The 17227-nt window shown below is 50.2% G+C and overlaps 1 protein-coding gene across 2 annotated transcripts in view; it reads left to right on the forward strand.

The window, feature by feature from the left end:
• The window catches only part of eml2 (EMAP like 2), a 118927-nt gene that overhangs the window by 25565 nt on the left and 76135 nt on the right, over positions 1-17227 (forward strand). The window contains exons 1-2 of one of the 2 annotated variants that reach the window (XM_038785921.1): positions 749-900; positions 12972-13154. In XM_038785921.1, the coding sequence (XP_038641849.1) occupies positions 894-900; positions 12972-13154 (190 nt within the window). In that variant the 5' untranslated portion in view covers positions 749-893. Of the gene's footprint in view, positions 1-748; positions 901-12971; positions 13155-17227 lie in introns of those variants that run through there. The other variant, XM_038785919.1, reaches the window with a different exon arrangement.

Consider the following 17227-nt stretch of genomic DNA (forward strand, 5'->3'; position numbering starts at 1 on the left):
CACTGTGTCACACACACTCACTCACTCTGTCACGCACACACACTCTGTCACACACTCACACTCACTCACAGACACACACACTTGCTCTGTCACGCACTCACTGTGTCACACGCACACTCACTCACTGTGTCACACACACACACTGTCACACACACACTCGCTCTGTCACACACTCACTGTGTCACACACTCAGTCTTGCACTCACTCACTCACACACATCCACATACACAAACACGCAGACATACACATAGACACACAGAAACAGACAAACACACACACCCAGAGAAGTGCACATACACATATGCACACGCAGACACACACATGCACACGCAGACACACATATATACACACATTGGAATTACAGCGGGGTATTCCTCTGGGTGTAAGTTGAAAACTGATCTTCAAGTAAATGGATTTGAAGCAACCAAACCAATTATCGCCATATGTCAGCGATTGGTGGATTGTGCAGCCTGCCAGTAGCTGCAACCTAAGAGATTGTACCTTGATGTATTGCTTATTTGCAGCACACCCAGGCTGCTCTGTCAATGCAAGTTTCAGAACTACAGGATGTCGGACTTATTTCACAATGATTGTGTGAGTAGCTGCCTACAGGTGTTTAAAACACTGAACCAACATTATTCACAAACGGGGAGGATAATAATCTCGGGATCATTTTAAAGGAGCTTATATTGTTCATCGTCTCGCATCTAATTCAGTGTTTGGGCCGGGGCCAATACTGGGGATATGATGATGCATATTGACGCAATGTGGATGGAGGAGAATTGTAGACTGCATTAATCGTGTTGAGTTGAAGGTGGCCAAAGTGTGATTGCCGGAAGCTCCGAGCTGCAGGTTAATTAGCCGATGAAGTTAATGCTGCAGACGGTATCATCATGACAGGTGAGGCACTGTAAAACCCCTTCATTCACTGGGTGCTGAGTATGAGGCGTTCCTGCTTAATCCTAGCAATCTCCATACTGAAGCTGGAGTGCATGTTCTGGTGACCCGGTGGAGTGCGTGACCCGGTATAGTGTGTGTTCCGGTATAGTGCGTGACCCGGTATAGTGCGTGTTCCGGTATAGTGCGTGTTCCAGTATAGTGCGTGTTGCGGTATAGTGCGTGTTCCGGTATAGTGCGTGTTCCGGAATAGTGCATGTTCCAGTATAGTGCGTGTTCCAGTATAGTGCGTGTTCCGGAATAGTGCATGTTCCAGTATAGGGCGTGTTCCAGTATAGTGTGTGTTCCAGTATAGTGCGTGTTCCAGTATAGTGCGTGTTCCTGTATAGTGCGTGTTCCTGTATAGTGCGTGACCCGGTATAGTGCGTGTTGCGGTATAGTGTGTGTTGCGGTATAGTGCGTGTTCCGGTATAGTGCATGTTCCGGTATAGTGCGTGTTCCGGTATAGCGCGTGTTGCGGTATAGTGCGTGTTCCAGTATAGTGCATGTTCCAGTATAGTGCGTGTTCCAGTATAGCGCGTGTTCCAGTATAGTGCGTGTTCCAGTATAGTGCGTGTTGCGGTATAGTGCGTGTTCCGGTATAGTGCATGTTCCAGTATAGTGCGTGTTCCAGTATAGTGCGTGTTGTGGTATAGTGCGTGTTCCGGTATAGTGCGTGACCGGGTATAGTGCATGACCCGGTATAGTGCGTGTTCCTGTATAGTGCGTGACCCGGTATAGTGCGTGTTCCGGTATAGTGCGTGTTCTGGTATAGTGCATGTTCCAGTATAGTGCGTGTTCCAGTATAGTGCGTGACCGGGTATAGTGCATGACCCAGTATAGTGCGTGTTGCAGTATAGTGTGTGTTCCGGTATAGTGCGTGTTCCAGTATAGTGCGTGTTCCAGTACAGTGCGTGTTCCAGTATAGTGCGTGTTCCAGTATAGTGCGTGTTCCAGTATAGTGCGTGTTCCAGTATAGTGTGTGTTCCAGTATAGTGCGTGTTCCAGTACAGTGCGTGTTGTGGTATAGTGTGTGTTCCGGTATAGTGCGTGTTCCAGTATAGTGCGTGTTCCAGTACAGTGCGTGTTCCAGTATAGTGTGTGTTCCAGTATAGTGTGTGTTCCAGTATAGTGCGTGTTCCAGTACAGTGCGTGTTGTGGTATAGTGTGTGTTCCGGTATAGTGCGTGTTCCAGTATAGTGTGTGTTCCAGTATAGTGCGTGTTGTGGTATAGTGTGTGTTCCGGTATAGTGCGTGTTCCAGTATAGTGCGTGTTCCAGTACAGTGCGTGTTCCAGTATAGTGCGTGTTCCAGTATAGTGCGTGTTCCAGTATAGTGCGTGTTCCAGTATAGTGTGTGTTCCAGTATAGTGCGTGTTCCAGTACAGTGCGTGTTGTGGTATAGTGTGTGTTCCGGTATAGTGCGTGTTCCAGTATAGTGCGTGTTCCAGTACAGTGCGTGTTCCAGTATAGTGTGTGTTCCAGTATAGTGTGTGTTCCAGTATAGTGCGTGTTCCAGTACAGTGCGTGTTGTGGTATAGTGTGTGTTCCGGTATAGTGCGTGTTCCAGTATAGTGTGTGTTCCAGTATAGTGCGTGTTCCAGTACAGTGCGTGTTCCAGTATAGTGCGTGTTCCAGTATAGTGCGTGTTCCAGTATAGTGCGTGTTCCAGTATAGTGTGTGTTCCAGTATAGTGCGTGTTCCAGTACAGTGCGTGTTGTGGTATAGTGTGTGTTCCGGTATAGTGCGTGTTCCAGTATAGTGCGTGTTCCAGTACAGTGCGTGTTCCAGTATAGTGTGTGTTCCAGTATAGTGTGTGTTCCAGTATAGTGCGTGTTCCAGTACAGTGCGTGTTGTGGTATAGTGTGTGTTCCGGTATAGTGCGTGTTCCAGTATAGTGTGTGTTCCAGTATAGTGCGTGTTGTGGTATAGTGTGTGTTCCGGTATAGTGCGTGTTCCAGTATAGTGTGTGTTCCAGTATAGTGCGTGTTCCAGTACAGTGCGTGTTCCAGTATAGTGCGTGTTGTGGTATAGTGTGTGTTCCGGTATAGTGCGTGTTCCAGTATAGTGTGTGTTCCAGTATAGTGCGTGTTGTGGTATAGTGTGTGTTCCGGTATAGTGCGTGTTCCAGTATAGTGTGTGTTCCGGTATAGTGCGTGTTCCAGTATAGTGTGTGTTCCAGTATAGTGCGTGTTCCAGTACAGTGCGTGTTGTGGTATAGTGTGTGTTCCGGTATAGTGCGTGTTCCAGTATAGTGTGTGTTCCAGTATAGTGCGTGTTGTGGTATAGTGTGTGTTCCGGTATAGTGCGTGTTCCAGTATAGTGTGTGTTCCAGTATAGTGCGTGTTCCAGTACAGTGCGTGTTGTGGTATAGTGTGTGTTCCGGTATAGTGCGTGTTCCAGTATAGTGCGTGTTGTGGTATAGTGTGTGTTCCGGTATAGTGCGTGTTCCAGTATAGTGTGTGTTCCAGTATAGTGCGTGTTGTGGTATAGTGTGTGTTCCGGTATAGTGCGTGTTCCAGTATAGTGCGTGTTCCAGTATAGTGTGTGTTCCAGTATAGTGTGTGTTCCAGTATAGTGTGTGTTCCAGTATAGTGTGTGTTCCAGTATAGTGCGTGTTCCAGTATAGTGCGTGTTCCAGTATAGTGTGTGTTCCAGTATAGTGTGTGTTCCAGTATAGTGTGTGTTCCAGTATAGTGTGTGTTCCAGTATAGTGTGTGTTCCGGTATAGTGCGTGTTCCAGTATAGTGCGCGTTCCAGTATAGTGTGTGTTCCAGTATAGTGTGTGTTCCAGTATAGTGCGTGTTCCAGTATAGTGCGTGTTCCAGTATAGTGCGTGACCGGGTATAGTGCGTGTTGTGGTATAGTGTGTGTTCCGGTATAGTGCGTGTTCCAGTATAGTGCGTGTTGTGGTATAGTGCGTGTTCCGGTATAGTGCGTGTTCCAGTATAGTGCATGTTCCAGTACAGTGCGTGACCGGGTATAGTGCATGACCCGGTATAGTGCGTGTTCCTGTATAGTGCGTGACCCGGTATAGTGCGTGTTCCGGTATAGTGCGTGTTCTGGTATAGTGCGTGTTCCGGTATAGTGCGTGTTCCAGTATAGTGCGTGACCGGGTATAGTGCATGACCCAGTATAGTGCGTGTTCCGGTATAGTGCGTGACCGGGTATAGTGCGTGTTCCAGTATAGTGCGTGTTGTGGTATAGTGTGTGTTCCAGTATAGTGTGTGTTCCGGTATAGTGCGTGTTGCAGTATAGTGTGTGTTCCGGTATAGTGCGTGTTCCAGTATAGTGCGTGTTCCAGTATAGTGTGTGTTCCAGTATAGTGCGTGTTCCAGTATAGTGCGTGTTCCAGTACAGTGCGTGTTCCAGTATAGTGCGTGTTCCAGTATAGTGTGTGTTCCAGTATAGTGCGTGTTCCAGTATAGTGCGTGTTTCTGTATAGTGCGTGTTCCTGTATAGTGCGTGTTCCAGTATAGTGCGTGTTCCAGTATAGTGTGTGTTCCAGTATAGTGCGTGTTCCAGTATAGTGCGTGTTCCAGTATAGTGTGTGTTCCAGTATAGTGCGTGTTCCAGTATAGTGCGTGTTCCAGTATAGTGCGTGTTCCAGTATAGTGTGTGTTCCGGTATAGTGCGTGTTCCAGTATAGTGTGTGCTCCAGTATAGTGCGTGTTCCAGTATAATGCGTGTTCCAGTATAGTGCGTGTTCCAGTATAATGCGTGTTCCAGTATAGTGCGTGTTCCAGTATAGTGCGTGTTCCAGTATAGTGCGTGTTCCAGTATAATGCGTGTTCCAGTATAGTGTGTGTTCCAGTATAGTGCGTGTTCCAGTATAATGCGTGTTCCAGTATAATGCGTGTTCCAGTATAGTGCGTGTTCCAGTATAATGCGTGTTCCAGTATAGTGCATGTTCCAGTATAATGCGTGTTCCAGTATAGTGCGTGTTCCAGTATAATGCGTGTTCCAGTATAGTGCGTGTTCCAGTATAGTGCGTGTTCCAGTATAATGCGTGTTCCAGTATAGTGTGTGTTCCAGTATAGTGCGTGTTCCAGTATAGTGCGTGTTCCAGTATAGTGCGTGTTCCAGTATAGTGCGTGTTCCAGTATAGTGCGTGTTCCAGTATAGGGCGTGTTCCAGTATAGTGCGTGTTGCGGTATAGTGCGTGTTCCGGTATAGTGCGTGTTCCAGTATAGTGCGTGTTCCAGTATAGTGCGTGTTCCAGTATAGTGCGTGTTCCAGTATAGGGCGTGTTCCAGTATAGTGCGTGTTCCGGTATAGTGCGTGTTCCAGTATAGTGCATGTTGCGGTATAGTGCGTGTTCCAGTATAGTGCGTGTTCCAGTATAGTGCGTGTTCCAGTATAGGGCGTGTTCCAGTATAGTGCTTGTTTCAGTATAGTGCGTGTTGTGGTATAGTGCGTGTTCCGGTATAGTGCGTGACCCGGTGGAGTGCGTTCTCTGATGGGGTGTGTGCTCGAGTGGAGTATAATAATCTTTATTAGTGTGACAAGTAGGCTGACATTAACACTGCAATGAAGTTACTGTGAAAAGCCCCTAGTCGCCACATTCCGGCGCCTGTTCAGGTACACAGAGGGAGAATTCAGAATGTCCAATTCACCTAACAAGCACGTCTTTGGGGACTTGTGGGAGGAAACCGGAGCACCCGGAGGAAACCCACACAACATGGGAATAACGTGCAGACTCCGCACAGACAGTGACCCAGAGGGGAATCGAAACTGGGACCCTGGCGCTGTGAAGCAAAAGTGCTAACCACTGTGCAGGTTCTAGTGCTGTGCGTGTGATGGCCGTGTGCTTGTCCCGGCGGAGTGTGTGATCTAGTGGAGTTTTGCGGTACAGTGGTTAGCACAGTTGCTTCACAGCTTTAGGGACACGGGTTCGATTCCCAGCTTGGGTCACTGTCTGTGCGGAGTCTGCACGTTCTCCCCGTGTCTACGTGGGTTTCCTCCGGGTGCTCCGGTTTCCTCCCACAGTCCAAAGACATGCAGGTTAGGTGGATTGGCCGTGCTAAATTGCCCTTAGTGACCAAAAAGGTTCGCTGGGGTTACTGGGTTACAGGGATAGGGTGGAGGCGTGGGTTTAAGTGGGGTGCTCTTTCCAAGGGCCAGTGCAGACTCGATGGGCCGAATGGCCTCCTTCTGCACTGTAAATTCTATGAGTCATTCAGCAACATGAGGCTGATGCACTCAGCAAACGGGCTGGTTTAGCACAGTGGGCTAAACAGTTGGCTTGTAATGCAGAACAAGGCCAGCAGCGCGGGTTCAATTCCCGTACCGGCCTCCCCGAACAGGCGCCGGAATGTGGCGACTAGGGGCCTTTCACAGTAACTTCATTGAAGCCTACTTGTGACAATGAGCGATTATTATTAACATGAAGACTGTGTTAAACATCGGATTGGAAGCAGAGCAGATGAAATTAGTGAAGGCTTGATTGGATTACAGGAAAACCCAGGATTATGTAGACCATACAGTGCAGAAGGAGGCCATTCAGCCCATCGAGTCTGCACCGACCCACTTAAGCCCTCATTTCCACCCTATCCTGGCAACCCAGTTACCCATCCTAACCTTTTTAGACACTAAGGGGCAATTTATCACGGCCGATCCACCTAACCTGCACATCTTTGGGCTGTGGGAGGAAACCGGTATGGCAACTGCTCGGCCCAAGATCGCAAGATACTACAGAGTGTGGTGAACTCAGCCCAATGCATCACACAAGCTTCCCACCCCCACATTGATTCTGTCTACACCTCCCGCTGCCTCAGGAAGGCAGACAGCTTTATCAGAGACCCCTCCCACCCAGGCTTTGCCTTCTTCCAGACCCTTCCATCAGGCAGAAGGTACAGAAGGCTGAAGACCCGCACATCCAGACATAGGAACAACTTCTTCCCCACAGCTACAAGACTCCTCAACGACTCCCCCTCGGATTGATCTGTTCTCTGTAAAAACACTATTCAAGACGCCCTAAGCTGCTCTTGCTCATGTATTTACTTTGTTTGGCCCCTTGTTCCGCACTGTAACCAATCACTATTTGTCGATGTACTTTGTCGATTATTCTATGTACGTACGTACTGTGTACGTTCCCTTGGCCACAGAAAAATACTTTTCACAGAGCTTCGGTGCATGTGACACTAAATCAATCAATCAATCAGTGTACGGCACAGAAACAGGCCATTCAGCCCAACCAGTTCATGCTAGCTTGAACCTCCCCCAATCTTTCCTCACCCAAATCTACCCCCGTGCCTCCCTATTCCTCTCCCCCCATATCCTTGTCCCATTTCCCCTTCAATGTATCAATACTATACACCTCCACCACTCGCTGTGGGAGCGAGTTCCACATTCTCCCCGCTCTCTCCGGGCGAAGAAGTTTCTCCCAAATTCCCGATTGGATGCCTTGGGGGCCTATCTTATATTGACGGCCTTTAGTGTCTGCTCTTCCCCCCCACGGGAGGAAACATTCTCCCTGCCTCCTCTCCCTCAAAACCATTTGGAATTTGAAAGACCTCGACTAGGTCACCCCCTCGAGTAAAGTGGCCCCCGGCCTGTCAATCCTGTCCTGATAGGTTAAACCCACACGTTTCTAACCTCATCCTTGTAAATCTATCTCTGCGCCCCCCTCCTGTGTCCTTTTTTTCACAACATTCCTGGTTGTGTCACAGCTGTTTCTGGGAGAACTTTACCAAAAGCAGCTGAAACATGGAAAGCCTGTTCTGAGCTGTTCCTTTCCCTGCTGGAGAGTCTGGCTGATCTCTCACGGGAGGCAGCGCACAGTCAGGGCAGCGTCTGAGCGAGTGATTGCACGGTTCAGTTGCTGTTCTCGGAAGCTGGTGCTGCTGCTGAAACCTACCAGCAGGTGGTGCAGTTGCTACACTTTGTGAACTGACTGGACTCTTGTTAATGAACATTATTGGGTCAGTAACTCATAGAATTTACAGTGCAGAAGGAGCCCATTCGGCCCATCGAGTCTGCACCAGCCCTTGGAAAGAGCACTCCACCCAAACCCACGCCCCCACCCCATCCCCATAACTCAGTAATCCCACCTAACCTTTTTTGGACACTAAGGAACAATTTACATAGATTTACATAGAATTTACAGTGCAGAAGGAGGCCATTCAGCCCATCGAGTCTGCACCGGCTCTTGGAAAGAGCACCCTACCCAAGCCCACACCCCCACCCTATCCCCATAACCCAGTAACCCCACCCAACACTAAGGGCAATTTTGGACACTAAGGGCAATTTATCACGGCCAATCCACCCAACCCGCACATCTTTGGACTGTGGGAGAAAACCGGAGCATCCGGAGGAAACCCACGCAGACACGGGGAGGACGTGCAGACTCCACACAGACAGTGACCCAAGCCGGGAATCGAACCCGTGTCCCTGGCGCTGTGAGGCAGCAGCGCTAACTCTGTCGGTCGCCCCTGATGATGAAGAGAGAGGGATGGTAATCGAAACGGAAAACGCTGGACAAGCGCAACCCAGGCCTGGCCGCGTCTGCGGAGAGAGAATCAGAGTTAACATTTCGAGGTTACACAACCTTTCCGCAGAACTGGTGGAAATGTGAAGAATTATAGAGTTGGAAAGGGGACGGTGACCGAGGAACGAAAGCCATGATCAGCGAATAGGGTGACCAGGGAAGGTCGAGCGGGATTGGGCGGGCGGGGGGAGGGGGGGGGGGGGGTCAAAGGAGCCAGCAGTGTCCTCGAATGGCAGGTGGCGTCGGACATCAAGGAGAAGCTGCAAAGTGACAGCATCAAAACTAGATTGAGGCGGGAGCTGGGGAAGGGGGAGAAAGGGAAATAACGTGGGAAGATTAAGATTAGGGGCGGCACAGTGGTTAGCACTGTTGCTTCACAGCTCCAGAAACCCGGATTCGATTCCCCACTGGGTCACTGTCTGTGCGGAGTCTGCACGTCCTCCCCGTGTGTGCGTGGGTTTCCTCCGGGTGCTCCGGTTTCCTCCCACAGTCCAACAATGTGCAGGTTAGGTGGACTGGCCATGGTAAATTGCCCCTTAGTGTCCATAAAGGTTAGGTGGGGATAGGGTGTGGATACAGGGCTGGAACAAAGAACAAAGAAAAGTACAGCACAGGAACAGGCCCTTCGGCCCTCCAAGCCCGTGCCGACCATGCTGCCCGTCTAAACTAAAATCCTCTACACTTCCGGGGTCCATATCCCTCTATTCCCATCCTATTCATGTATTTGTCAAGATGCCCCTTAAACGTCACTATCGTCCCTGCTTCCACCATCTCCTCCGGCAGCGAGTTCCAGGCACACACTACCCTCTGTGTAAAAAACTTACCTCGTTCATCTCCTCTAAACTTTGCCCCTCGCACCTTAACCCTATGCCCCCTAGTAATTGACCCCTCTACCCTGGGGAAAAGCCTCTGACTATCCACTCTGTCTATGCCCCTCATCATTTTGTAGACCTCTATTAGGTTGCCACTCAAACTTTGTCGTTCCAGTGAGAACAAACCGAGTTTATTCAACCGCTCCTCATAGCTAATGCCCTCCATACCAGGCACCATCCTGGTAAATCTCTTCTGTACCCTCTCCAAGGCTGGGTAGGCTGTTCGTTCAGAGGGTCGGACTCGATGGGCTGGTGGGCCTGCTTCTGCACGGTAGGGATTCTGTGAGAAGGGGAAGAGTGGGGGAGATGGGAATCAGGGATTGTCGAGAATAGGGGGAGGGGAGCTGGGGAAGTTCGGGAACAGGGAGAGAGGCAGAAGGGAAGAGGTTGGGAAACAGAAGGGAACTGGGGCTTCGGGAGGGGAAGCAGCGACAGTTGCGTGGGCAATCACCAGCTCAAGTGGGGAAGAGTTCCGTGAGCTCTCGGAAGAGGGGGGGCGAAGATGGGGTGGAGGGGGGAGAGGAATGGGTGGGCTGCAAGGGGTTTACGGAGGTCACAAGTCATGTTTGAACAGAAGCACTGGGCTATTCTACGCTGCCTGAGGTGACCCTGAAGGCTGAAGACATCAAGGCTGGATGAGACTTCATCGTCTAGTCAGAGGGGAGGCGCATCTCAGACTATGTCTACTTTTGTTTAGCATGCTTTGTAAAGAAAGGGATGAGAAGGTTCCAGAATGAAATGAAAATTGCTTATTGTCACAAGTAGGCTTCAATGAAATGATTGCGAAAAGCCCCTAGTCACCACATTCCGGTGCCTGTTCGGGGAGGCTGTTACGGGAATCGAACCGTGCTGCTGGCTTGCCTTGGTCTGCTTTAAAAGCCAGCGATTTATCCCAGTGTGCTAAACCAGCCCCTGAAGTACAGAAGTGTGTGCTATGCCCAGGACTCCTCAGTGTTCATCTGTGTCCACATTATCAATAAAGTATCAGTAGGTTTACATTAACACTGCAATGAAGTTACTGTGAAAAGCCCCTAGTCGCCACACTCCGGCGCCTGTTCGGGTACACGGAGGGAGAATTCAGAATGTCCAATTCACCCAACAGCACGTCTTTCGGGACTTGTGAGAGGAAACCGGAGCACCCGGAGGAAACCCACGCAGACACGGGGGAGAACGTGCAGACTCCGCACAGACGGTGACCCCAAGCCGGGAATCGAGCTGTGAAGCGACAGTGCTAACCACTGGGCTACCGTGCCGACAATAACTTTGCGGAATCAACGGCGTTCGCCAACACAGAACAGCTGCTGGAGCGTTGCGGCTGTGGTTCGGCGTTGCTGAAACATTAAATAACACAAACCTGCATCAAAGGGCTTCAAAATGGAATTGGCATATTCGTAACATGGGGTAAAATGAATTATCTCTGCTGTTCACCGAAGACAGTAACAGTGTAATAGCTTGTTTGAAGAATTTCTTCCCAGTGTCACACACTGTTCTGTGCTAATCTGCTTCCTCAGCTGCTCGCCCAAGGGCAGGTCCTTGGCGATTGCTGAACAGGAGCAAGGTGCCCTCTGATTGTTACCACAGGGGCAGAGCGGCGGACTCCGAATCTATCTCTTCCAGAGCAGGGATTGAACCCGACGCTTTTGGCACTAACCTGATCTACACGCTCGCCGCCTAGCTAACCCCCTCTGATTTCTGAGGGAGGCTAGTTTGCCGACAAGGTTTCCCTCCCCCCCCCCTCCCCGAATTAATCTTGTAAGTGTGCGTCAGTGTCTCTCTATACCCCCCCCCCCCCCCAAGCCAGTGAACTACATGGGCACTGCTCCATGGGAATAGCTCTGACCGTGGCAGCCGTGGTTTGGTGGGGGGCACGCTTGCTTCTGTGAAGCCTCGTGACGCAGTGGACGCGACCTTGCCTGTGAGCCGGAAGCTTCGAGTCCCTTCCCCAGGACTTGGTCGCCGAGGGAGGCGCGTCCACAACGCGGCCAAACAGGTCGAGTGTCAGAGTCCTTCCAAACACGGCCATGGCTGGTGGTGAGAGATTCCCAGTCCGTGACGCTACCAGCTCTGAAACGCAACATGCTTGTCGCCGCAGCAACCGAGCGAACGATGACGTCGTGTTCTTCTGAGTTGGACGGTTGCGTTTTCGAGTCTGACTCGAGGGCCAAACAATCCCAGTTGCACCTCCACTGGAGTCCTGAGGGGGGCGCTGCACCGTCAGACGGCAGCTCCCATCATTCTGGTACCAGCAGAGAACGGTTCAGATCCGGTGTTGAGGCAGAAATTGCCAGTTGATACTGCTGATGGCACCAGTTGGCAGTGCCCATAATATTGGTGAGATAGCCCCTGCTGGTCACTCACTGGTGAGTTAGCTCGTACTGGTCCGAGCTCGTTATTTACTCGTTATTTACTGGTCAGGTAGTTTGTGCTGGTCTGAGCTGGTGTTCACTGGTGGGACGCACGTGCTGGTCTGAGCTGGTGTTCACTGGTGGGACGCACGGGCTGGTCTGAGCTGGTGTTTACTGGTGGGAAGCACGTGCTGGTCTGAGCTGGTGTTTACTGGTGGGACGCACGTGCTGGTCTGAGCTGGTGTTTACTGGTGGGAAGCACGTGCTGGTCTGAGCTGGTGTTTACTAGTGAAATAGCTCCTGCTGGGCTGAACTGGTCATTTTCCCAGTTTGTTCGCTACTCTTTACGTTGAACTTATTTTCATTATTTATGTGGGGGAGGTGTTGTCTTTCAGATGAAACTTTTTAAAAATAAATTTAGAGTATCCAATTCATTTTTTCCAATTCAGGGGCAATTTAGCATGGCCAGTCCACCTACTCTGCACATCTATTTGGATTGTGTGGGACCCACGCAGACACGGGGAGAATGTGCAAACTCCACACGGGCAGTGACCCAGAGCCGGGATCGAACCTGGGACCTCAGCGCCGTGAGGCAGCAGTGCTAACCCACTGCGCCGCCCCCCCTTTCAGATGAAACTTTAAATGGAAGCTCCCCGTCTGCCCTCACGGTGGGGGGGGGGGGGGGGGGGGTAGATGTAGAAGATTATATTGTCCATTCTGTCCAACGCAGGCTACCATACACACATGTACCAGCAGAGGGAGTCTGCTAGGACGGGGTAATAATAGATCCAGGGCCACTATTTTGAAAGAGAGCAGGGAGTCCTCCTCAGTCACTGGAACACACTGTGTTCATTTGCAGGGGCCGTTTGGGATGTCCCCAGAGGGCCTCACGGTAGCATGGTGGTTAGCATCAATGCTTCACAGCTCCAGGGTCCCAGGTTCGATTCCCGGCTTGGGTCACTGTCTGTGCGGAGTCTGCACGTCCTCCCCGTGTCTGCGTGGGTTTTCTCCGGGTGCTCCGGTTTCCTCCCACAGTCCAAAGATGTGCGGGTTAGGTGGATCGGCCGTGATAAATTGCCCGTTGTGTAGGGTTAATGGGGGGATTGTTGGGTTACGGGTATACGGGTTACGTGGGTTTAAGTAGGGTGATCATTGCTCGGCACAACATCGAGGGCCGAAGGGCCTGTTCTGTGCTGTACTGTTCTATGTTCTAGAGGCGCTACGTGAATGCAATTTCTTCCCGGGGTCAGTATAGAGTTGGAATGCATCCGGACGTCCGTGTTCTGTGGCGCTATTTAATCCCTTTCGGTTCTGACATTTCTCCTTGCAGACGACAGTGTTTCGGCAGTGAGCAGCATGGATATCGACGATCGCATCTCTTACCTGGAGCAGCGGATGCAGCTGCAGGACGACGAGATTCAGGTTTTGAAGGCTGCGCTGGCGGATGTGGTCCGACGGCTAGCGCACGCCGAGGAGCAGCACACCTTACTGAACAAAAGAGCACCCAGCAGAGGTAGGTCGAAATCCCACTGATAGGTGGCGGGGATTGATAAACCCGGCCTCAGCGAACGGCACTGTCGAGAAGCACGGGTCTTGAGGACAGCTGCACATGAAAATGAAAATGAAATGAAAATCGCTTATTGTCACGAGTAGGCTTCAAATGAAGTTACTGTGAAAAGCCCCTAGTCGCCACATTCCGGCGCCTGTCCGGGGAGGCTGGTACGGGAATCGAACCGTGCTGCTGGCCTGCTCGGTCTGCTTTAAAAGCCAGCGATTTAGCCCAGTGAGCTAAACCAGCCCCTGAGATTGGCATTGGTTGTAGTGTGGAGTGATTTACCAGAATGATATTGTAGTGCATTGAAAATTATATTGTCCATTCTGTCCAACGCAGGCTACCATACACACATGTACCAGCAGAGGGAGTCTGCTGGGACGGGGTAATAATAGATCCATGTTTAACAACTCGTGCGAAGTTCGAAGTCTCTGACCGAAAACTTTAGGAAGGGAGTCCTTGAGAAGGTGCTAATGGAGATTTACCAGAATAGGTCCCAGGAAGGGCAGCATGGTGGCCTAGTGGTTAGCACAACCGCCTCACGGCGCTGAGGTCCCAGGTTCGATCCCGGCTCTGGGTCACTGTCCGTGTGGAGTTTGCACATTCTCCCCGTGTCTGCGTGGGTTTCACCCCCCACAACCCAAAAATGTGCAGAGTAGGTGGATTGGCCATGCTAAATTGCCCCTTAATAGAAAAAATAATTGGGTAATCTAAATTTAAAAAAAAAAAGAATAGTTCCCAGGATGGAGTGGGGGGAGTGGTGGGGAGGGAACAATTTTAGTTCCGAGGTTCAGGTTGGAGAAGCTGGGGGTTGTTCTCCTTAGAGCGAAGGAGATTGAGGGGAGATTTGATCGAGGAGTACGATGTTAAGATAGGTTTCTATGAAGTAGACGAAGCAAAGATGTTCCCATTAGCTGATGGTACATCAAAGGGGGAGACAGAATTTAACATTTGGGCAAGAGATGCAGAGGTGGTGTGAGGAAGAACGTTTTGTTTACGCAGTGAGGGGTAATGAACCCCCTCAAACCCACTGCCCACGAGGGTGAGAGAAGTGGAGATGATCAATGATTTCAAAAGGAAATTCGATGGGCTTTTAAGGGAAATGAATTTACAGAGATACGGGGATAGAGTGGGGTGGAAATGGGACAGACTGCATTGATCTTCAAAGGGCCAGCATGGACTCCAAGGGCTGAATGGCCTTCTGATCGGGCTGTAATGATCTCTTGAAAGGTAAAGGGGGTGAATTGCACAGACTAACCACTCCCTGAGAGAAGACAATTGCCCTCCTCTCCACAGCCGCAGGTTTTCACACTTGCCTTGAACAAAATGGGCGAGAAATTCCATCTCATACAGACATGGCTATTTTATATATCTGAGTATATCGAGATGTTATATACACATATCACCTGCATGTGTCGCTGGAGCCACCCCCCCCCCACCCCCCCCTCTCCCCCCCCTCCCCCCCCCCACCCCCCCCCCACCCCCCCCCCACCCCCCCCACCCCCCCACCCACCCCCACCCACCCCCCCACCCCACCCCCCACCCCCACCCCCCCACCCCCCCACCCCCCCCCCCCCCCCCACCCCCCCCCCCCCCCCCCCCCCCCCACCTCCCCACCCCATCTCGTGCGTCGAGTGCCCCGGTGGTATGCGGGCGAGCATAGGATTGTCCTTGCAGAGAGCTGGAATGAGCGTGATGGGCTGAACGGTCGGGCGCTGGAACCAACCTGCATTCTATATTCATGTGAACCGTTTTGCTCTTCACTCTCTGCAATTTTTCTCAATCAAGACTTTCCCGACCCAAATGTTGAACAAGAAAATAAGTAAGAGCCTAGAATGATTAAGGGACAGATTCAGTTGGGCTAAGTTGGTAAACATAAGGTTAGCACTGCTGCCTCATGGCACCAGGGTCCCGGGTTCGATTCCTGCTGGGTCACTGTCTGTGTGGAGTCTGCACGTCCTCCCCGTGTCTGCGTGGATTTCCTCCGGGTGCTCCGGTTTCCTCCCACAATCCAAAGATGCGTAGGTTGGGTGGATTGGCCGTGATAGATTGTCCCTTAGTGTCCAAAGATGTGCAGGTTAGGAGGATTGGCCATGATAAATTGTCCCTTAGTGTCCAAAGATGTGTAGGTTAGGTGGATTGGCCATGATAAATTGTCCCTTAGTGTCCAAAGATGTGCAGGTTAGGGGGATTGCCCATGATAAATTGTCCCTTAGTGTCCAAAGATATGTAGGTTAGGTGGATTGGCCATGATAAATTGTCCCTTAGTGTCCAAAGATGTGCAGGTTAGGTGGATTGGCCATGATAAATTGTCCCTTAGTGTCCAAAGATGTGTAGGTTAGGTGGATTGGCCGTGATAAATTGTCCCTTAGTGTCAAAAGATGTGTAGGTTAGGTGGATTGGCCGTGATAAATTGTCCCTTAGTGTTCAAAGATGTGTAGGTTAGGTGGATTGGCCGTGATAAATTGTCCCTTAGTGTTCAAAGATGTGTAGGTTAGGTGGATTGGCCATGATAAATTGTCCCTTAGTGTCCAAAGATGTGCAGGTTAGGTGGATTGGCCATGATAAATTGTCCCTTAGTGTCCAAAGATGTGCAGGTTAGGGGGATCGCCCATGATAAATTGTCCCTTAGTGTCCAAAGATATGCAGGTTAGGTGGATTGGCCATGATAAATTGTCCCTTAGTGTCCAAAGATGTGCAGGTTAGGTGGATTGGCCATGATAAATTGTCCCTTAGTGTCCAAAGATGTGTAGGTTAGGTGGATTGGCCGTGATAAATTGTCCCTTAGTGTCAAAAGATGTGTAGGTTAGGTGGATTGGCCGTGATAAATTGTCCCTTAGTGTTCAAAGATGTGTAGGTTAGGTGGATTGGCCGTGATAAATTGTCCCTTAGTGTTCAAAGATGTGTAGGTTAGGTGGATTGGCCATGATAAATTGTCCCTTAGTGTCCAAAGATGTGCAGGTTAGGTGGATTGGCCATGATAAATTGTCCCTTAGTGTCCAAAGATGTGCAGGTTAGGGGGATCGCCCATGATAAATTGTCCCTTAGTGTCCAAAGATATGCAGGTTAGGTGGATTGGCCATGATAAATTGTCCCTTAGTGTCCAAAGATGTGCAGGTTAGGTGGATTGGCCATGATAAATTGTCCCTTAGTGTCCAAAGATATGTAGGTTAGGTGGATTGGCCATGATAAATTGTCCCTTAGTGTCCAATGATGTGTAGGTTAGGTGGATTAGCCATGATAAATTGTCCCTTAGTGTCCAATGATGTGTAGGTTAGGTGGATTAGCCATGATAAATTGTCCCTTAGTGTCCAATGATGTGTAGGTTAGGTGGATTAGCTGTGATAATCCTCTTCGCACGTTGTGGTTGCCTAGCTAAATCTGAGCCTGTCACGTCCTCCTTATGTGACTCGGGTTTTGATAAGTGCTTTGTGATGTTTTACCACGTTAAAGGCGCTATATCAATGTAACCTATCGATGTGCTCCACCCTTCCCGGGTTCCTCTCCACCAAGGCTCAAAATTTCCCCTTTTTTCCTTGTGATGCTGCAAGGGGTTGGACGACGGTATAAAGTGGGGTTTAGAAATTCAGCCAGAAGACCAGGTCAAACCAGCAAGCAATTTCTTGGCTAACGCACAGGAAGGCACCTCTTCAAGCTCGGGGTTGGGAAAAAGGGCTCAGTTTTCCCAGGCAGGATCTAAAGCAGTCCGTAGTCAGGTTCCAAAGCAGCCTCGTTGTCTGTACTGGCCGTAACCCACAAAGCGCACAGCAGGTAATGCACGCTGGGATTGAACCTCCTCCTCGATTCCACCCTCAGGCGCCACTAAATCAGTGATGGAATCGAGGGTTATGGGGATAAGGCTGGAAAGTGGTGTTGAGGATTCTCATTTCAGATCAGTCATTGAATGGTGGAGCAGATCCTTTTTTTTTTAAAGTAACATTTTTTTTCCAGTTAAGAGGCAATTTAGCGTGGCCAATTCACCTAACCTGTGATGTGTTATGTACTCTGGGATAACACAGGCTGCAACTCGATGC

Source organism: Scyliorhinus canicula, chromosome 27 (genome assembly GCF_902713615.1).
Source record: "Scyliorhinus canicula chromosome 27, sScyCan1.1, whole genome shotgun sequence".
Classification (NCBI taxonomy): domain Eukaryota; kingdom Metazoa; phylum Chordata; class Chondrichthyes; order Carcharhiniformes; family Scyliorhinidae; genus Scyliorhinus; species Scyliorhinus canicula.